Raw genomic sequence first — 22,554 nt, 5'->3', positions numbered from 1 at the left:
GAGTTTGATACCTAATATTTTGTGTCTTCTATGTAACTTAGCTTGCTGCTGCCACAAACAAATAAATAAACAAACAAACAAACAAACAAATCATATCTATCTATCTATCTATCTATCTATCTATCTATATATCTATCTATCTATCTATCTATCTATCTATCTTGTCTACTTTGTGAGGGTGATGACATCACCTCACCGTACTCCATTCTGGGGAGTGGAATAGCAGTGAACTTAACGATAACAAACATTTTTAGTCTGTAAGAGACACAAAAAAAGTGTGGTCTGAAGAGCCCCACTCTGGGAACCAGTGTGAAATATTTGAATGAACTCTAATTGTAGCTAATTGGCTGACAGAGGGGGGGAACACACCCCACCCCCTTTGACCTGCCGTGAAAGCGAACACGTCACCGGAATCCACTCCACGTTTTGTCCCCACCGCCCTTCTCGTGAAGCGCCGTGCGGGAGAATCATCAGAGGAAACAAGCGATGCACTACAAACACGGAGGGCGTGCGGAATGACATGGAGGAGGAAAGAAGAAGAAGATGAAGAGTAACCCGTTCCACGACGTGCTGACTGAATGAGGAGGGCAGACGATGAGGGAGAACGAGGAAGCGGGACGTATTTATTCGCCGCCGCGTTTTGCCGAAGCATCATCCGCACCTTCACCGGAGGATGCTGCCGCCGCGCCGCCGCCGCTGTGCGTCTCTTGAGCCGCTCGTGATCTCGCGCAGTCTCCTCGATTGCAACACTTTGAATCTCGCAACGTGTGTGATGTGGAACGGACTTTCTGAGGTTGATGAATAAGGTTTTTCCCCCTGTGCAGCATCTGCAAGTATATGTTGTTCTCCTCCTCTTCTTCTTCCTGCGCGCGGTCCTCCTCAGTCGCATCACTGCCGACTTCCACGCAAAGGAGGAAAATAAATAAATAAAAGAGAAGCACTTGATATTATCCTCATTGTTGAATGATTTAGGAGTATCTGTTCCTCAAGACCACCGCATGCTGGTGTCTTTGTCTTAAATCTTGAACCCCCTCCATCACAAGGTGTGCCTGTTTTAACCCCGCTTGCTGAATCACCCCCCAAACCCCTCCTGCAGCTCTCCGCGCATCGCGAAGCGAGGGAGTCCTGAACCTGTGACACGTATCGGCTTCTCCGGGGAGCTGTCCCCCCATCCCGGTCCCGTCTTGGACGACTTTTTTAATGGCTTTTGTCTTCAGACGATGGAGGGTCTTACTCGTGCTCAACGTGATCGCGGTCGCCGGGTTCGTGACTTTCTGGGCCAAGTGCAACACGCGCAGCGTCCAAGCCGCCGGTCCGGAGGCTCCGGCAGCGGGGACGAGGCCCCGGGCCAACGGGACGGCGCAGGGGCCCAGCGTCAGCCACGAGGTGCTGCTGAAGAGACTCAGCTCGCTGGAGGATGTGGTGTACCGGCAGTTAAACGGTAAAGAGCAGCCGAAATGACATGTGATCCTGAACGGTTCCTGTGTGTGTGTGTGTGTGTGTGTGTGTGTGTGTGTGTGTGTGTGTGTGTGTGTGTGTGTGTGTGTGTGTGTGTGTGTGTGTGTGTGTGTGTGTTGGGGGGGGGTCTGCTATAATCCTTGACTTTCTCACGGGGGCCCCTGGAATGACAATGTGAGAGACCTATGGGCCTCTCAGTCCAACACATTATTAGTTCATTTTTAAGCGTGTTTGATGAGATCACCCTTCACTGACCTGTGAGGAAAATGTCAGCAAATTTGACCCATTTAAAACTTAACTTAGAAGATCAACTAGACATGTTGATTCATTTGCAGAGAAACATGAAATTGTAAATGTCAAATTTGTTGGATTGTTTTTGTGACTTTTTTTTAATGCAGAAATGCAAGGTTATCCTGAATTTACGAGAGGAAGTTTTGAAAAATATATTAGATTATATTCTACGATGTTACAAGGGTATTTCATGTTCAACGAGGTTCAGTTCAAGATAATTTCCTCACGCAAAGGTCCGGAACGTCATAATAATGTCTAACTTATTGAAGTAAAGCCATAGCAGTTATATTATGTCTGTATGTATACTCAACAACTGACTGTCAAATTAAATAAAGAAAGTGCAATTGAATAATATCTCAACACTATTTATCGACAGTATTCAAATTGAACTGGATGAATTATAAATAATAAATACTGTAAGAATAAATACATGTTCTTCTCTCATTTCAATTGCAATAAGGGCTGGATTTAAAAAAGAAAAAAAAAATCTTTTGAATTTTTTAAAATCTTAAAATAAAGTCTTTGCCCTGCAGCTTTAAATTCAGTTAATTCAGGTGTGAAGCAACAATATTATTAATCTTCTAAAAAGAGAGATGTGTGTGCAGGGACTTTATCGGTGGTTATTTAAACCTCTTGTTTCAGCCTCATTCTTCTCTCTGTTTACATATATTTGTTGGGCATTCAATGAATGAGTGAGGATGCTGATTATATTGGGCTCTTAGGTTAATTTGATGTGCCTTTATTTGGGATGTGAGTATTGCAGGTTTGCTCAGAGATTTGTGCTTTTTCTTATAGTGGCGCTTCACATTACTGTTTTTAACATGTCTTTGAACATATGAGACATACTGCTTTTAAACCGTCCATTGGAAGAACAAACATATAAGAGTCCGTCCATCCTCGGTTAAAGGATCAGGTCTCGCTGTCCACATTCCTGTTCTCGGAGAACACCATCGGGATACACATAAACAAATAAATGGCAGAACCTTTCCCTTTTTAGCTTTTTTCAATTGACTAGCTGGGTCACATTAAAAGGCTTAAGGCAGATGACCACGTTCCTCCCCTAATCGTTAAGTATTGCACATGCCCACTGTAGGACAATTTCGCTCCTTCACCAGCGAGGTCAAGTGTCAGGGTCGACAGCAGAGCAGGAGCTTTTTAAAGGAACTCAGTGCCTTCAGCAGGATGTTTGACACACAAGGCTCATAAACATGACACCCACACATACGCCCAGTCGCACAAAGAAGAATCTAGCTTTATCCCTCATTTGAAACGGTGAATGCATTGAAGCTTCATTAGCAGCAGAAAAGTGTTTTTGACTTTGATTGTTGAACAAAGAGTTTCCTCACTTGAGTGTACCGACCCCAGTAAGAGTAGAGGAGGCATGGATACGGCCTATTCCCCACATCCCTGTTGTGTTCAGATGTATCCGTGCCTGTGTTTTGAAGGTATTCTATCACAATCTTTGTCCCCAGCGATCATATTGTGAATTCAGCTCAGATGTTCGCCTGTTCTGACTGCGCACTGTGTGTCCATGTGGGGCTGGAGCTGTGGATCAGAGGCAGGCTAGCAGCCGCAAGCCACAGAGAGTGCGTTACTGAGAGGAGAGTGACTCAGCCAAACTAAAGCACCCTGACGTGTAATCTTCTCTCGTTTGTCTCGCCCTAGGTCTGTCCAAATCTCTGGGCCTGATCGAGGGCTTCGGGGGTCGGGGTAAAGGCGGCCTTCCTGCCACGCTGTTGCCGGACGAGGAGAGCGACGCCAAATACCTGAGGGAGAAGTATGGCTACAACGCCTACCTCAGCGACCGGATCTCTTTGGATCGGACCATACCGGACCACCGGCCCGGCAAGTGAGTGCATGTGCGAGTGGATTCACTTTTTTGGGGGGAGGAAGGGGGAATTATAAATGTGAAATATCATCAGCAACATGTTTTCATTGGATCTTTTTTTTGGCATAAAGGAGCTCCAGTGGTAACTGTGCGTTCTGTGCATTAAACCAGATGGAACCCTGACGCTGTTTATTTAAAGACATGTTGCTAATGAGTTATCCAAATGAAGCACAGCGATAGTTCAGGCTGAGCCGCAATGAATATTTATGATGCAATATATACGGGATTCGGAGCATTAATACAGCTGCAAATAGCTTTGATGTGTAAAGGTACAGTGGAGTCACGTCTACCTGAACATCCGAGCTTCTGTAGTCACAGCCAGCAGCGCATGACCAAAGATTTAACCGATAGATCTGTCAAACTGATCTTTTCTCCGCAAAGAAATGCACAAAAGCATCGCTTTCCATCTTGTGTTTACCATAGGTGTGCTCATAGATTCTCGGAAACAAGTCATTTGGTGTGAAAAAAAGCATTAAAAAAATTACTCATCGTCTAGAGAAGTCCTAAGGGGCAGTGACTGCTGATAACGGCGTGTTGATTGGATTCAATTTCCGCAGAAGCATAGCGGCGCTGCCTCCAGTTCCCCCTCAGGTAAACACTAAACACTTTGTCAGCGCTTTTTGCAGTAGTCAGGACACTGTTAGCGTTGGTAGAACCTTTAGCGCTGCTAGTCCGTTAGCCATGTTGACACACACACACACACACACACACACACACACACACACACACACACACACACACACACACACTCACAGGGGCTGTCCTTGAATTAGCATGGGGTTAAAGGTGCATTTCCTTTTGTACTTGCATATCAGTGGTGGACAGCTCTGTGCGGTGTATGACATCTGCATGCATGGTGCAGGTTTCTCCTCCGTTTCTTTCTCCTTTAAGGTAACGCCCCTCTCTGTTGGAAAGTCGCCGATGATGAGAGCGCCCTCGGCCAATCGTTGCCACCAGTCGTGCGTGCGTGTGTTTTAAGGGGTGGGCTGGTTAGAGTGGGGGGATCTGAATCCAGCGCTCTCATTTGTCACTCGGGGGGGTCTTTCATGTTTCCCGGGATCAAAGTGGCATGCGAGGCGTGTTGGGGTGTGATATCTTCAGGCTTAGCAACGGCACGTATAAGCTGGAGTCTAAGGAGCCGGCGCTGTTTGACTGAAGGTGCCTTCACACTGCAGAGCCGGAGGTGGTGGAGAGAGGTATGGAGGGAGGGAGTGAGAGAGAGAGAGAGAGAGAGAGAGAGAGAGAGAGAGACTGAGAGAGAGAGGCAAATTGAAGGAAACAATGACGGATAAAGATGGTAGTGATGATTATGATGATTATATATTAATAATGAATATATAATTTTTTTTCCCGTCCAAGCCTGCTTGTCCCAACAGGAACAGTATATGAGAGTTGGCTGGTCAGTACTGGCGTGTACCATGGGCTGAACGATTTGTAATCGTTCACGCCGCATAACACTGCTGTACTGGACACACTGGTTTGCTGGTTTAGTTTTCGGAAACCATGGTGTGCGAGAGAGCTGCTGCTTTGGCGGCTGTTTCTGCTCTGGCATCTCCCTTTGTGACACAGTGTCAGTGGCATGTGCGTGTGTTGCAAACGGCAATAACCTTAACCTTATAAGTCCGTAGCTCTTTTTTCTTTTCTCCCGAAAATGAGAATTGTGTTTTTTCAAAACTGTGCTATCTCCTCATTTACAGTTCCGATTTAATTCATTTAAATTGCTAGATTCCACCCTAGATTCCACCCTAGGGTGGAATTAAAGCGCAGAAATAGGTTTGCCGTCCAATTTTGAGAAGTTTGCCCACAAAGTCTTGAAATCAATCAATATCCCAAATTGTTTTCCACCAAATAAAATCATCTGGAGCCACAAAAGCTATTTGATATCATAGCTTATAAAGTTTTATATATAGTCATAATATATATACAAAAACTATTGTTTGTTGTATTTATGAAATTATAGAACAAGAAAAAGACAATTTTGGACATTGTATTGTTATTTTACTTGTTATAACTATCAAGAGGAGAGAAAACAATAGTCATGTGTCAGCTACATTGAGGTCAATTAAACACCCATCTATGCCAGACTTGATCCCTCCTCATATGTATGGCTCATGGGATAGAGTGGTCGTCCTGTAACCACAAGGTAGCAGGTTCGATACCTGTCCTGTCATGTTGAAATGTCCTTTAGCAAGACACTGAACCTGCACTTGCTCCCCGGGCTCTTCACCGCAGCCCACTGCACCTAGAATGCTAAGTATGGTTTTCATGTGATAACTTATTATTTAAATAAAATAACTCTGAAATAAATAGGCCATGTCCACACTACTGCGTTTCCATTTAAAAGGCATATCTTTTGATACATTTCAGAAAATGCTGTGTGCTTGTTCTAGACTCTTTCAACATAAAATATTTTGTTGTTTACTAATTTCTCGCCACATATCAAGCAGACAGGTCAGCCAGCATCGTTGGCAGTGAAAGCAATTAATACGTCCACGCAGAATTAAACTCTGTATTTTTAGCCGTGACTTTTTTTTATTTTTTATTATCCGTTGACAGTTTACTGGGTGTGGGGCTCTGCATATCATGAGTAGCCACATTCAGGGAAAGACACTTGACAGCGACGTGATAGGATGTGACGCACTTTTAGTTAAAAACTAAATCGAAACTCTTTTTTTTCAGTGTCACAGTATCACCCCAAACTCCAAGATAATAATAATAATAATAATAGCTAGGATTTATATAGCGCCTTTCATGAAACCCAAGGACGCTTAACAAAGACATAAATAAACATAACAAATGCAACAGTAGCTAGAGGACATAGGCTAATAAGATAAGAGGTGTTCCCTTTGGAAGATTGTCCACAGGGCAAAAAAAAAGAAGATATCTTTATTTATTTTTTGTCAAAGCCTCAGTGAGCCGCACCAGAGGGGCTAAAGAGCCGCATGCGGCTCCGGAGCCGCGGGTTGCCGACCCCTGGTCTAGAACAAGCACACAGCATTTTCTGAAATGTATCTAAGCTGCACGCGCGCAGCTTAGAGGGAACACTGGTGGCGGGCCGTGCATTTTCTACTTGGGCCCTCTGTGCCGTCTGATATCGTATTCATTAACGGACAATGCATGTTGTAGACATCAACAAGAACAAATTCACAAGAACCAGTCACATTTAGTTATAACTAAACATGACAAAACAATCAAACACAACTACGGCACGAGCCACGATCAGAAGGAACAATATTAACTATATAATAAAAACAACACCATAGACACATTAACACAACGCTACTGCAGATGTAAAAACACAAGAAGCAATTCACTCACCAGATGTTGTTCACTTAAAGACAAAGTCCATCCTCCTCTCTTTGTAACAAACAGTTCAATGACGCGGTTGCGCTTCAGTTAAAGTAATAGGTCCTTCTCAATGGCCATGGACGCCAGTGAAGACAGTCGAGCCTTTCAGTTGCGTTTCTGGAATAAGTTTTGATGCGTTTTAGGGCTGAAAATGTCCGCTCGGCAGTGGCGGTCGATATTGGGGTCGTCACTGCCAAACATGCCCATAACCCTCCGTGAAAAAGGCGTCAGTAAATCCGCCACCATGTCCGTTTCTCCTCCACCTTCAGCCATTGAGCGTTACAAACTAAAAATAGTTATAATACATGTAGTGTATTTGTGAACAATGTTTTAATTATAAAATAGCTATAACTTTGTGATTATGTTTAGGCCAGCAGAGAAGGCTTAGCTGGCCCTGACGGCTCACCACTGGTATATAGTCACAGACCTACCACTAGCGTATTTACATGCCTCAGTGAGTTCTGCTGCTGTGCAGAGGAGGTGAGGAAGAGGGCCAGACACCAGGGTTGAACGGTCTGAGACAACAGCCAAACCAACACGATTAGTCCCAGTGATAGGACCACTTGATGCGGAACCATCCACATAGAGAATGAGCTCAGGGTTAGTTTAAGAAGTTTCAGAAAGGTCAGGACGAGGAGTGCACAGAAGCTCGGGAGTTCTGCCAAACAGTTCGGCTCCTCGCCGTCCTCAGGACCTGGAAGAAGAAAAGAGGCAGGGTTCTGAGTTTGTACTCATGGTTGAATGCACTTATTGTAAGTTGCTTTGGATAAAAGCGTGAGCTAAATTAATTCAATAAATAAATGAAATGAAATGTAATGTTTAAGACACATTCAGCGTCTCCAGTTATCAAATGCAAGGTTTTCTGCTCGAGCAGAATGAGGAAGAAGGCACGGGGGACGAGTAGCGTGGTAAGCCGACAATGTCCCTGGGTGCCAGTAGCGCGGGGGGGAGGGGGGGTCCTGCAGCGACCTTATCTAATTTAGCAGAGAAATGCGCTACCGGTCAGAGTCTGTCGCCGTGAGACTGTAAAAAGGGCCGACGTCATGCAGTCATTGTTTTCATCCACAGCCTGTGGTGGGGTCAGGCAGACCCAGTGCCTGGGGGTATGAATGGTCAATCGGCCTGTCAATCATCCTGCCCTGTTGTGCAGGGGTCAGTGGAACTGAAAACAGCGCTTCTATTTGGAGACCAAAACAGAGTTGAACACTGCCATCACACGACCTTGTGCATTTTCACGAATGCCGTATTTATTATAGAATTTTGAATGAACATTTAATTTCACGTGGGAAATAAGATTATTGATAAAAGAAATTAAAACGGATAAAGACAAGGAAGTCGTTTCCTCCTCAGCTCTCGGAGCCAAAGCCTCACCCTGCCTCTTTCTTCCTCATTAGAGCCGTTTAAACAAAACAGAAGTCAAGAAAATAAATAAAATAGGCATCCTATCTGCAGCAGACACCCAGTGAACAGTCCGATTTGATTGGTTGAACAGGAAGCCTCAGTGAAAAAAGATGTCAGCAGCTCCAGTCCCCGGAGCCAGTGCCATGACGGGGCACGGAGAGGGTTTTTTGTCTCACAGATGGTGTGGTCTGTTTGCGTGTCTCTGTGCAGGTGCAGAAAGGCCAGCTACCCGAGAGACCTCCCCCAGATCTCCCTCATCTTCATCTTCGTCAACGAGGCTCTGTCGGCGATCCTCCGCTCGGTCCACTCGGCTGTCAATCACACGCCGGCTCACCTGCTCAAAGAAATCATCCTGGTGGACGACAACAGCGATGACGGTCAGTAGAAATGGAGGATTTCTGATCCCCGAATATGAAATCTGTTCTCAGTGCAATCTGTTGTGGGTGTGACACGGTGGCCTTTACTCTCCTGACAAAAAGGGGGGATGCAAAACAAACCAATGTTGCGTCTCCTTTCGTGTTCATCCGTACTTGACACTATGCTATGTTGTGAGGGGAAGTATGGCAAAAGAAAGTGTACTCATTCATCCGTCAAAAAGTGAAGCGTGGAACGAGGCGAGCGGGACCACCGAACTTGTGAAAATAGCCAAAGATGGACCCGTACAGCGGTTTTCTAGTCTTCCGACCACTCGAAGTGCTTTAACACTACATGACACTGATGGGAGGAGCTACCATGCAAGGGGCCACATCAGGATTATCAACCATTCATACACTGTAGGCACAGCTACAGGAGGAATTTAGGGTTTAGTGTCTTGCTCAAGGACACATCGACATGGGCTAGTGGAGCCTGGGATCGAACCACCCATCTTCTGTATTGAAGGACGACCCTGCTCACCACTGAGCCACAGTCGCGCAGCGTTTCTTTTGTTCAACCTCGTGTGAAACAAGGGCACCACACACAAGCAAGTAGAACATTCATGTGTCAAGTGAACAAACAAACTGGGGGACATGTTGACGGGGCGACAATCGCCGTCATATTTGCTTGTACACTGTGTACTTTGTAGACTGTGTACTAAGTGTACACAGCATACTACGTGATGGAAGGGCACTAATGGAAGTATCTGAATTGAGACACAGCACAAAAGTCAGGAAATCATTCTGTATCTTTGTTATAATGCATTTTTTTTATTTTGTGGCATCAAATAGTAAGAACATCAATACATGATTTTGTAAAGGAGACGAGAGGATTGAAGTCACAGAGAGCATATTGAATGATATCGCAGCATTTCAGAAAAAGATTTGTTTTAAGTTGCCAAACCAGACTAATCAGAGGTATTCTGTAGCCCACGTTCAGCTTTCACAAGCGGTTTCATCACAGCGTCTCCTTTGTGAAACATATTCAAAGATTCAACTAACAACCTTCAGTGAGTCTGAAGAGGGCCATTTGTTGATATGTTGGGCTTTTTAGGTCAAAGCTCACCGGCAGGCCAGCTGAATAGCTTTACATATATTTATTTTGATGTTCATTATTCACATCTGGTCGGTCAGCTGACACAGAGATTTACTGTGCAGCAATGATGATGGGTGCGCAAAGTGGGTCAGCATTTATGTTCCTCTCCAGATTCTTTGCTCAATTTCTATATGATATGATATATTTTTATCTTATTGATGAATTAGTTAGGTGTAAAAGTGTTAAATGTGCCACATTTCTCGTTGGTTAATTACGCTTCATGGCGACTGGCAGAGACTCCAGGAAGCTGCTGGGCCCAGCCAGCGTTTAACGGAGATGAGCGCGCTGTCTGGTCATCCGACTCTCAACCAGAAAACAAATATTTCCTCAAATGGTTAACTAATCCTTTAAGGCCTCTTCAGATTCTCTCTTCAGAATTCTGATTTTCCTTGCGTATATGGACAACTAAACTAAGTAACTAAACATCAAACATGCAGGTGACATCATTGCGTAGGCAGCATCCTAAACTCTTCTTAATCTCATCAATCGCATAGGGTAGGAATAACAAAAACACGCTCTCGACATAACGCACAGGGCACGTTGCTCCCCCGACGTGTTGCATCATGCGACAGGGGCAACAACCCTGTGATACGGCTTCATTGGCTCGACAAGGCATCTGCTTTACAGGTGACTGATGGTGTTGAATTTCTTTCGCGGGGCCGATGGAGGCGGAGCACCCCAATTGAATGTCACGGGAGAGATGTCCTTGTCTTATTTATTGGGCAGGGCTGCCATGCCCGGCATTGTGAGGAGAGAGAGAGAGAGAGAGAGAGAGAGAGAGAGAGAGAGGGCACAGCGAAAAGGAGAGAGAAGGTCGAGGAACAATAAAGAGCGAAGGGTGTTCAGAGAGAAATTGGGGAAGAAGGGATGAGACTAAAAAGAAAGAGAGACAACTGAAGGGATTGAAAAGTGCCAAAGTGAAAAAGGAGGGAGAGGGAAGAAGAGAGAAACGGGATGAAGAGGCATCAAAGAATCAAAGAAGATGCTGAAAGGGCAAACCAGGCTATCGGAGAGAGTGGCTGAGAAAGAGAGAGAGAGGGAAAGGGCAAGAGACAGAGAGGCTCTAAGATAAATGAGGTCGGACAGAGGGGAGGGGAGAGTGCAGGGCGATGGATACCCGGAAGAGAGAGAGAGGACAATCTGACAGAATGGTGAGCAAACGGGAGGAGAGAGGAGATGGTCGAGGACTTAAAGGATTAAGCTGCCGTTATTCTGTCGCTCTTATTGTCGTCCGATCTCACGAAAAGATCAAAAGCAACATCTTCCTGTCGTCTGTCACTCAACACGTCCCTGTGCCACTCAGCCCCGAGCACATTCATTGGTTATTCCTATAAAAAAAAGGCCTAAATCCTTTCACAGAAGAACCGGGCTCTGTAGTTTTTGGCAAAAGGTTTATATATTACTACTATTATTACTACTTATTTTTACAGTTTTGGGTTATTGTATACTGTTGCAAATGGCCAAGTCAATGGCTGAAAGCAAGCCCTCACACAGTTTGTCAACAAACACACACAAAGCTGTTACCCCAAACTTTCCGCTTCACAGTTTAGACACCAGCTTCCCGGTTCAACATTAGCCTGAACCATCTCGCTGTAATTATGCACACACACACCTTTCCTGTGCAATGGGGGATTACTAACAACATTACAGGAGACACTCACTATCAGTTTTACCTTTTTTAAATAAAGTAATTCCTCTTGTGAGCTGGCGTACAACCCGTGTGCTCGTCTCGACAGCTCATGTTTCTTTCTCTTCGTCGTACCGATGTTAACTGTGAAAACCCAAGTTGTTATTAAAAGGAATTTCCCTCTTAATATTAAGTTTAGTTCAATCTAATTTATTCAGTATCGCCCAAAATCGGAAATCTACCATAGAGGGCTTTACAGTCTGTACAGCAGACGACATCCTCTGTACTTCCCTCCCTTCAGGACAGAAGAAAGAAAAAAAAGCTCATGGAGATCATCTGAGGAGGGATTCTTCTCCCAGGATGCACAGGAGTGCAACAGATGTCTTGTGTCCAGACTGAACAGCGCGAAAAGAATTACAACACAGTCAATATGATAGAAATGATACTTATAATGACAGAAGTAATAGCAGTAGCACCACGAATAATAGCAACAAAATAATACTAACATAATGACTACTACGGCAGCAGTGGATGTAACAGAATAATAATGATAATAGAAGCAGTAACATGTTGCTCTCGGGACTATTTTCCGGCAGCAGGACGGGGCACGTAGTGCCAGCGTTCATTGTAAATAGGCGACACATGTCAGCTAATTGATGTGTTGTGATGTGGGCTTTGGACAACAATGGAGTTGTATGAGCGTTCTATCTTTCCAATAAGAAAAATGTAGAACGTCAATTCTTTCAAATAAGCGCTTGACTCCGCTCTCACTTGAAATGGCCGGTTGGCTGAGAGCCAGCCGTCCATCAGGCATGCAAACAAGCAACACTCACCAGTCACTGCTGTACACACAAGTGTGTATCAAAAGTAGGGTTGGGTACCGAAAAGCGGTGCCAACATAAATTGTTGAATTGGAAGAAAAAAAATTGTCTTGGCAATAAAAAAGTATCGGTTCAGGCACCAGTATCGTTTAAAAAGTATCGTTTTAGCACCAGTATCGGGAAAAAAACAAACGATACCCATCCCTAATGAACAGTGTGAGGGTGTGTGTGTGTATGTATGTGTGTGTGTGTGTGTGTGTGTGTTTGTGTGTGTGTGTGTGTGTGTGTGTGTGAGGGAGAGAGAAGACACAGCATGGGAAATGAGTTTGTGATCCAGAGTGAGAGTGAGAAAGAAAAATCAAAAGAGGCAGAGAGAAAGAGATGGAAAACACAGAGAGCATGAGAAATGGGCTTTTGTCGAAGGGAATTTTTAAGTGTTTGTGTGTGTGTTTGTGATGCAGAGGAAGAAGGGTTGCTACCCGCCCTCCCCCCAGCTCTTCCTCTGCATCACAAACACACACAGGGATGATGAGTGAATTGAGAGAAGAAAGGTGGAGTCGTGTTTGTTTTCTGTATGTGCATCAATTGTGTGTCTTTCACTTTATAAAACCATCTTCTTTATTTCTTAATTACAGTTTATGAAGCGAAGCAATCACTTTTTTTCTTTTTTTAAAGAATGTAGCGAAAACATGAATTCACTGACCATAATTTAAGGAACTCAGGGTCCTTAACTAAATATGGAGTTTTTATTTAGCAAATTCTGATGTCAGACATTACTGTGTGGTCCTTGACCGTGGTGTCGGTCAGCCTGGCCCTCGCCGCCTCACACAAGACCTTCAAGACATCCGAGTGTCTTGAAGGTCTTCAGCATCATCAGATTCAATTTTTTCTTCATTTCTTTTCTTTTTTTACCACAAAACAATGTGTTAAAATGACTGTCAGAATGTTTTTGACTGGCATGCTTCGGGGTGCAAAAGGCCTCTCCAACTCAAAGTCCTGGGCTGAATTTCAGTCCCAATACACCGCTGCTGCCTGATGAACGCATCGCATAGGCCTTTGCATGCCTTTGCAGAAGCCAGGATGAAAGAAGGTTCAATTACAGTAGAGAAGCAATGGTAAAACAAAAATTACCTTTTTTTTTAATTATTTGTAATTTCAGTAGTTAGCGACACAAAAATATTTTTAAAAAGTGACTTAACTACTTGAAAAACTCTGAAAATATGAATGTAGTTGAACTACTAGTTTAATTCCATTAAGTTTACGACTCCCCAACACTGTTAACATGCATAGTCGGAGGATTAGTGAGGATGTAGAATAATGACTGAGATTAGAGATGATGTAGCTGGGAAAGGAATGACCCTTTATATTGTATAATAGAAAATTAGGAGTAATTGTTTTCAATATGCTGACGAGAATAGGTTGTATTATTTCATGTAATTGTTTTAGAGGTTGTAAGGTAATCCTCTCATGAGCTCCAAAGAAAGAAGAAAATTATCGGCGCGACACACGCAAACCAATTCAGGTGAACAGAGACAAGATGTCCTCACAGTTGTCCAGCGTATTCATTCTTCTGCCTGGTGTATAATAGAAACAGGTTCGTGATCTGAGCGGTACGAGTTTTCACTGACATTTCGAGGAATGCATATTAGCATCTGTAAATGCGTCCGTCTTCTGATACCGTTTGTTGCATTAAACCGGTGGGCTCCAGGACTCTTTGGATCAAATCTCTGAGGTCTCTCCTGATGTAAGAATGAAGTACATTTCCAGCACTTGAATTTAATCAATTAAACCACATAATCCCGCTGCTACAACAAGGGCAGTTTGTTGTTCTGGATGACTCTCTAAAGTGTTATCGTCACTGTGTGTGTGTGTGTGTGTGTGTGTGTGTGTGTGTGTGTGTGTGTGTGTGTGTGTGTGTGTTAATGGCCCAAGTATTAGTCATGGTATCAAATGAAATCCCCCCCTCAGAGAGTAATGAGTGATCCACAGTGCATGTGTCTGAGGGGAAAGTTTTAGCCGCTCTGACCGTCACCTGTTGTTTTTGTTCTGTGTGACCTTCACTTGGCCAACTGCAGAGCAGCTGAAAGGGCCACTGGAGGAGTATGTGAACAAGCGCTACCCTGGCCTGGTGAAGATCGTCAGGAACCAGAAGAGGGAGGGACTGATCCGAGCACGGATTGAGGGCTGGAAGGTGGCCACCGCAGAAGTGACGGGATTTTTCGACGCCCATGTGGAGTTCACCCCGTCCTGGTGAGTAAATCCCCTCCTCTCTTGGATGAGTACGCCCCATTGTGTTGCAAACACGGTGCACTTAGTGTATCACTTTTTTTTTAAAGAAAGTTACAAAGCGCTTTACAGAATCAACGAAGCAGAGGACGGAGGGTTTCACGGAATCGGCGTAAAACGAATACACAGAAAGCAATTTCACACCTGAGAAGTTTTAAGATAAGGAGAGGAGGAGAAGGGTAGCGCCTTTAGAATCCGGTTTCAAAGATACCCTGGTACATATAGCTCAAATAACAAGCAAAAAACAAAAAAAAATCAAATGAAGCCTGTTCATAAAAGTACATTTCAAGGGATCGTTTAAACGATGAAACTGATCCGGCCCGGACGCGATCACCTTTTTGTTCGGTCCCCCCTGCTCATTTTTCCAGAGTGGTGCGGGCTTTAGAGTCCGTACACAACCCAGTTCACTCAGCATAAATAGACACATGCCCTCTAGAGCTGCACTGAGCAGAATCAAATAGAATTAGTAATAAAGTTGGTCCAGCTTAAGAGAGCGGAGATCTGAAGAGGACCGTGTCCCTTCCAGTTTGTGTGTACATGTGTATGTTTCTTTGAACTCTCGCCAGGGCTGAGCCGGTCCTGGCCAGAATAAAAGAGGACCACAAGAGGATTATTCTGCCTTCCATCGACAACATCAAGCACGACACGTTCGAGGTGGAGCGCTACGAGAACTCGGGCCATGGCTACAACTGGGAGCTGTGGTGCATGTACATCAACCCGCCCAAACAGTGGTGGGATGACGGGGACATATCCGCTCCCATCAGGCAAGCCAACTTCATTCATACACAACACACACTTGGATGAATATGAATAGGATTGCAACAAGAGTTCATCCTCTTGGGATGAGTGAGGGAAAAAAGACCGATATGCTGGTGACTGGGTACCAGACTCCCTCAAACCGGATGTTGGTGTTAAATCAGATGTTGGTGTTAAATCAGATTTTCATAATTGTTTTAAGAGTCCAAATAAACACTGATAAATTAAAAACTAGAACCAAAAAAATGTGTGAATAGACACGCCACATTCAGACATGAACAAAAACGTGCAGCTTCACATGCTGAACATCTAACAGACAGAGGTTCAAATCTACATTCTCAATGCTCTGCAGGCTGCACGTAAGGTGTGTGGAGCATTGAGAAAATGTCCTTTTCATATTCTTATAAATTCTTTTCATATTCTTGTGTTTTCCTCATCGCAGGACTCCCGCCATGATTGGCTGCTCCTTCGTGGCCGACCGCGACTACTTTAGCGAGCTCGGCCTTCTCGACTCGGGCATGGACGTCTACGGAGGGGAGAACATCGAGCTGGGCATCAGGGTTAGTGTGCCAACAAGTTTCCTCTTTTCCTCTTGGCTCCTGCTTTTCCCCTGTAGGTTTAAGTGGAGCAGTGGCCGCCGTAGTTGATAAATGAAGCCCCATCAGGAGTCCTGGAGGACCAACCCTCTGTGTGCAGCTCACAGCAGGGCAACGGGGATAAATGGGTCACATGCAGCGGGAAGGTTGAGGAGTTTGTCGCTGCGCATTTCTGAAAATAAATTAAATACAGTTTGTTGTTGTTCTGCCGTGTTCTTTTGTTGCTGCTTTGTTTGTCTTAAAGGAAAAGAAAGAATGACTATTGTATTGGTGTTTCTTTCAAACCGATTTAATCATATCTTGATGTGACATTACATTAATATGAATCATAGAATTAATATCCAGCTTTGCACCTCAACAGCACATAGCGCTCTTATTTATTTTTATGGCACATGTGGTTCAGTCTCACTCGCTTGTGTTTCCAGCAAAAATAGTTGGTGGAGAATAAACACTGGGCTTCAATTATTCCGCTGATCAGAAATATTATTCCAAATACTAATGTGGCATTCATGCTATTAGTAGTTTAAGGTAGGGGATTTTGTGGTGGTATATGTTGGCTTGTTTTGATATTTCCTGCCCTCTTGTGGCCACACTAACATTGCTAGCTTAAAGTGAATTCCCTGGTTCTCCAACGCCCCCTCCCTGCAGGTGTGGCTGTGTGGGGGCAGCATGGAGGTGCTGCCTTGTTCCAGGGTGGCTCACATCGCCCGGATGAAGAAACCCTACCACAGCAACATCGCCTTCCACACGCGGCGCAACGCTCTGCGCGTGGCCGAGGTCTGGATGGACGAATACAAGCCCAACGTCTACCTGGCCTGGAACATCCCCATGGAGGTGAGTTGACTCTTTATCAAGCTAGTAATCAATACAAAACCATAGCAAAATGGATATTATTTGTGATAAAATATGAAAGCTAATATTTTCTAATTATATTATTTAACTATTTATATGAAAAAAGGCAAATATTCCCCATAATGACCCCTCTGCTCTTTTGCAGAACCACGGTATTGATTACGGAGACATCTCTCAGAGGGTAGCGCTGAGGAAGAGTCTGCAGTGTAAGAGCTTTGAGTGGTACCTCGACAATGTTTACCCGGAGATGAGGCGGTACAACAACACGCTGTTCTACGGCGAGGTGAGTCAGACAGACACGGAGGAGGAAGAGGCCGCGAAGAGAAGCTTGTACATACACCTCCTGGTGCATTTGATGACATGAGATGAGTGAGAGAGAGGCGAGAGGACTTAATCCTGAGGGGTTTATAGAGGAAAGGATCTCAACCCCAAAGTAAAAAGACATCTACAAAATCTCTCTACACTCTGTCCTGTGTTATCGTAAAACATTATCACATTTATAAAGACTTTTTTACACCTGCATTTAGATCCATATCCTTTTAAGAATGCTGACTGGCTGATGGTGGCCATGATATATTTGAAAAATCCTAAGTATACGACTGTCCACAAAGAGTTGCACCATATGAAATTGGGTCTGACTTTCAAGGACGCTTTTTGATTTCAGATCCGTAACTCCAAAGCGAGCCACCTGTGTATGGATCAGGGCATGAAGGAGAACCACACGGCCACCCTGCACCCTTGCCATGGATGGGGTCCTCAGGTACAACACCGGACACCAGAGGCTCAGCCAAACGGCCACAGACCACTTCCTTCTCCTCTTTCCTGAAACCCCACTCTGCTCCTTATAGCGTATTTCACCAGTGACATGTTTTACAGCCTCGTAGGAGAGAGTCCTGCTGTCAGGATGAGAATGTTTCTGTGTTGCACTTTTTGCGCTAAAGCAGAGTCAGCCATTGTCAGTTCCTCAGACATTCAGCCCACGGGGCGTCTCTTATTTTAGCTCGTGGTGAGAGCATAGGTCTCGGCACCGGAAGCGAGCAGAGCCAGACTTTAGTTCTGGTAGTGAGTGCAGCACAATATCACCCTTTGAGACGCGCTTGTGTTGCATTTCTAAGTTATCAATCGGACAAAGTGGTCACTATGTCCATCACAGACACAATGTACCATGTTTGTGGTACGTCGCGTACAGGCTGTTGTGTGAGTGCCGCCTCTGTGTTTTTGCCTCAGTTAGGACGTTACACCAAAGAGGGTCAGCTGTTCCTGGGTCCTCTGGGCAGCACCGGGGACGACACTCGCTGTGTGGTGGACGATCAGATCAGCACCTTTCCTCAGCTCCTCAACTGTGACAAGGTGACCAACCTGAAGCAGAAGACATGGCATTTCTCTCAGGTAAGAAGACCAACACCTTTTTTTCCTCAGTGAAATGATTCGTGTGCGAAATAAGAAAACCTGATGTGAGCACAGAAGTAAGTGATGGGCTGAAATAAGATTAAACCTTGTGGTGCTGGTATAACGTACCAGCCCGCCGGTTAATACAGGTGTGCATTTGCATGCAGGAGACCGACTGTTTCGTTCAATATAAATATGTTTTTGAATGTTTGGAAATGATCATTTATTCCAATATATTTTGAGATTACATCTGCAACAACATAACTGAATACATACATGTAGTTATAGTCAGATCTACCGTGCTCTGGACAGGCAGTGATATTATTCGACTATTAATTTACACATTTACATAGTCCGTGATTTTTCAAAGCCGTCCTTTCTGCATTTTGCAGTTTAAACTGTGTTGCTTTTAGTCTTTATTATGATTTTATACTTTTTCCTATTTGTGTAATATAATCTAACGATCCACCCATCGAGCTATAATTGGTCAGTAGGCATTGAACCACCGTCGTAGGACTGAAAACCATGAATATTATATATTTATTTGAAATCATTTTGGCCTCAAAATAATTAAATTATTTAAACTTTCATTTAGTCAATGTCCCCACTGTGTTGCATGGCAGGAGAATACTCGTGGAAGTAACTTTGACTTAGAAGGTTTTTCCAGTCCAGAAAAGTAGAAGGTACCCTTATTGACCACAGAGCAATTGGATTCTAAATATTGAGTGAGTGTGTTTCTTCTTTGGGCCCTCTGCAGTCTACTTAACGGTCACATTGAATAGGGTCCAATAGTGCTAACCCGAGACTAATCTTATATTTCTATTGTTTGGAGAATAGCTTTGCTAAAGCAATATATTGCCTGTTAAATCCCGCTGGTTTTAGGCTGTATTATTGTGCACTTAACACTCAAACCGAAACCTGTTCCTATTTAAATCTGCACATGTTTTAAAGTGAAGCATCCAGTTTCTTTTAACAATGTTGGGTGATTTTTTAAAATTCTTATTGAACTGCTGCTCAGAGGTGACGTTGTCTCTTTCTGACCTTTCACTGTCGGGTTGAAACATTGTGCAGGTTTTCATCACCATGTACAAAACAAAGCCTTCATACAAATTAACACATTTGTAAAGAGGACTTTGTAAAAACCTAGAAGCATGAAAGACCATTCAAAAATACAGAATCGTCTTCTGGGCCAACTGGTAGCACCCAATCCATTAGATTCCAAACTTGTAATAGATTATAGGAGAGACTATATACTGTGTACAACTCTAAACAGGTAGTAATACATATAATTCATATAATTTAGTATGCCATAGAAAATGTTGTGAAAGGTCATATACAGTATGTCATAGTATGGCATGTCAAAAAAAAGAGCCATCATAGTATAGTATGCGATAACAAGTCATACCATGGTCATAATATTATGAAAAGTGTTGTATAGTAAGTCATGAAAAATGTATTTCATATAAAAAGTCATAAAAAAAAATCCTTTTCATTTATCACAATTAAGAATGATATAATTACTACATAAAATATCTGTGCACATCTGGCTTGGGTCTTGTCACAGTACCCCGGCCCTCTGTGAACCCTGATAACCCCAGAACGCCGTCTCTCCTCCCGCCCCGCAGAACGAAGCGCTCATAAATCGCGCCACGGGCCGCTGCCTGGAGGTGGTACCGGCTAACGTCTACTTCGGCCACCTGCTGGTCCTGTACCCCTGCTCCGGGCAGACGTGGACCATCAAGAACACCATGAAGCAGTAGTCGACTCGCCATCTTCACTGGGACCAAACACCAGTGGACTTTTTTTGAAGAGCCGTCCCCTGACCATCGGCTCGGCCGAGGGATGGCCGACGGGGAACGGGTTCCTCGTCTTCTAAAGAGAAGACAGAGGCGACTTGAAAGATATGCGAGAGTTCAACGTCTCAGTGATGAGAGGTCTGGGAAACATTCAAACGATGTAAATTCAGCATGAGGACTGTTTCTACATCTGAATTTGACAGACTTTCGATGTGACGTTGCCATTATTCCTCCGCCACTTCTCTTGAGGTTTTTAGGTTTAAGAATGGAGATATTTGATCAGCCAAAACTGTTCTGTCTTATGTGTGTGTGGGGGGGATAAGGTTTCTATCTACAATAAATATTACTTGGTGTGACACAGCGTATTTGTTTGCAGTTGCTGTATATCATCTCAAAGATCATTGTCGAGGGCTACTGGGCTAAACATCATGGTTTTATATATGTCGTGGATGGATTTGTCTTTATTTTTATTGCCATTTTTACTCAAAGTATTCGATAGCACCAAACGCAGTACATCTTGTAGCATGATTGTAAGTACTGTATGCACATGGGGACAAAGTTTAGTTGAGCTGAGCCTATTAATCCTGTTAACTGCTGAGTGCCATAAATAATGAAGATGGCCAAACCTAATAGGCTGCAGCCTGAAGTACTTTTCTGCTCACAGAGGGAGAACTGCAGACTCCAGGAGGAAGAAGGAATCAGGAACAGAAAAGTGCACAAGTGTATTGGTTGTGGAAATGCTGGAGGCCTTTGAGGCCCATATTAATATTGTATTGAGATGTATATGATGTCATGAATTCAATTAATTCCATGTTATCAGTTGGGTTTTTGCTCTCAAGATTGTCTTCCAATAAACAACTGGTTTCCTGGGTTTTTGCATGGTTGCCATTTCTGAGGATAGAGCTGCTGTTTTTGATTTTCTTTTTCATGAATTGAGTGCATTATTGATTTTATTTTAATTGTCATTATGTCATCATGACTATTGATTATGTGGCTAAGCCAAAGTGTAGTATCTAAAAAAGGTCAGAGTATAATATGTCAGGAAACGTCATACATGAGCTTTAGTATAATATGTTGAAAAACTCAGAACTGCATATGGCATGTCAGAAAAATCCAAATTACCAAATTCCCCTTTAGGGATTAATAAAGTATATATTCATTCATTCATTCATAGTACAGTATATCAAAGAGCATAAAAAGCCACGGTATAGTTTGTCAAATAGACATGAAAAACGTATATAGTATTAAAAAGAAATACAATAAAAAGCCATAACATGGTATGTCAAAAACAGTATAGTTTGTGGAAAATGTCAAAATGAGTTCAGTATGAAAAAAAAGCCATTAAAAACTGTAGTATTGTATATCATGAAAAGTCTTAAAAATGTAATCATATTGTGCATCGAAAGAAGTGATTTTAAAGTCATATTAAAGTCAAAATAATTCATATAAATGTAATACGACAGTATGTCGGAGAATATACTAAGAAAAGTCTTAGTTTTAGTATTCTATTTTAACAGCTCCATCATTTGCATAGTTTCAGTCAAAATGTTTCTCATATGAAGACCAAAAAAAGAAAAAGAAAAAAAGACTACTTCAAAAGATATTTCCCCCTAAGCTCCCGGCTGCATCACTTGCAACTGTGAACAGCGACTGGAATAGTTTAATCGCTCGTCCTTTATGAAAGTAGTCCACCGAAATCTTACATAACGTCGTCCGAGGCAGCCAATCGGAAGTAATGGCTTCAACTCTGAAGCAGCCGCGTGTCCTTGAACCAGACCCCCAGAAATTCCTTCCGTTTAACTCTCACTCAGCTGCTCTGGAGAAAGCATTAAGCTGAAAGCTGAAGATACACTGACACAGGAGGAGCCTGCTAGGAGCACAAGGGCCAGTTTCTAGAGCCGAAGAGGGCGGTGTGGCTCTGGAGGACAGAGCCTGCATGCTAACACAACACTGAATGCTTATCGGGTTCTTCCAACGACAGGTTTGCTCGTCTCCTGCCGGCATGAAATGGGATTATATGTTGCCAGAAATCCTGCAAACAGTTACTGTAAAACAACAAGGGCAGTCTGATCAAATTAACTTCACTTCTTGTTTTTTTTATTACTGAATAGTAAAGATTGCCCTTATTTTGGAGGTGAAACCTTAATTTTTTCACATTGCTTTGTCATTTCTGAGAGAGATGACAATTGGTTATAGTTTCCATGTTGACAGTATATTGGCATAAGTGACTGTATCTGTCCGTGAGCAGATAATATAATCTGCTTCAATCCCATGGACAAAGAATCAGTCTCATCAATGACATCATGTTTAGTTTTTATTTTGGTCCCCTCTGCCTGCTCTCTGCTGTAAGAGACTCTGTATGAAGCGTCACAATTAATATATTAATATGATTCTCACTAATATTTGACAGAAACCTTATTGTGACAGCACAACTTCAGCTGTAAGATAAACGTGACAGACAGACATATTATATACATGTTGAATATGGTAAGATTTTGGAAAAAGATGATTGAGTATAGTTATTTTTACAGTAGAA

At 43.4% G+C, this 22,554-nt stretch overlaps 1 protein-coding gene across 1 annotated transcript; it reads left to right on the top strand.

Annotated features, from left to right (window-relative positions):
• Window positions 1-1,200: 1,200 nt before the first annotated feature.
• galnt17 (polypeptide N-acetylgalactosaminyltransferase 17) lies at window positions 1,201-19,982 on the top strand (the record flags this gene model as incomplete). Its single annotated transcript, XM_079225139.1, has 11 exons — window positions 1,201-1,441; window positions 3,415-3,598; window positions 8,597-8,763; window positions 14,419-14,593; window positions 15,196-15,393; window positions 15,828-15,945; window positions 16,630-16,815; window positions 16,979-17,116; window positions 17,498-17,593; window positions 18,061-18,222; window positions 19,848-19,982. 11 exons carry the CDS (start codon window positions 1,201-1,203, stop codon window positions 19,980-19,982), a joined length of 1,800 nt encoding a protein of 599 aa, XP_079081265.1.
• Between the last annotated feature and the right edge of the window lie 2,572 nt (window positions 19,983-22,554).

The sequence above is a fragment of the Taurulus bubalis genome (assembly GCF_910589615.1).
Source record: "Taurulus bubalis genome assembly, chromosome: 10".
In the NCBI taxonomy this organism is placed as follows: Eukaryota; Metazoa; Chordata; class Actinopteri; order Perciformes; family Cottidae; genus Taurulus; species Taurulus bubalis.
Note: the sequence above shows the minus strand (reverse complement) of the source record. Positions and strands in the feature narration are given on the sequence as shown.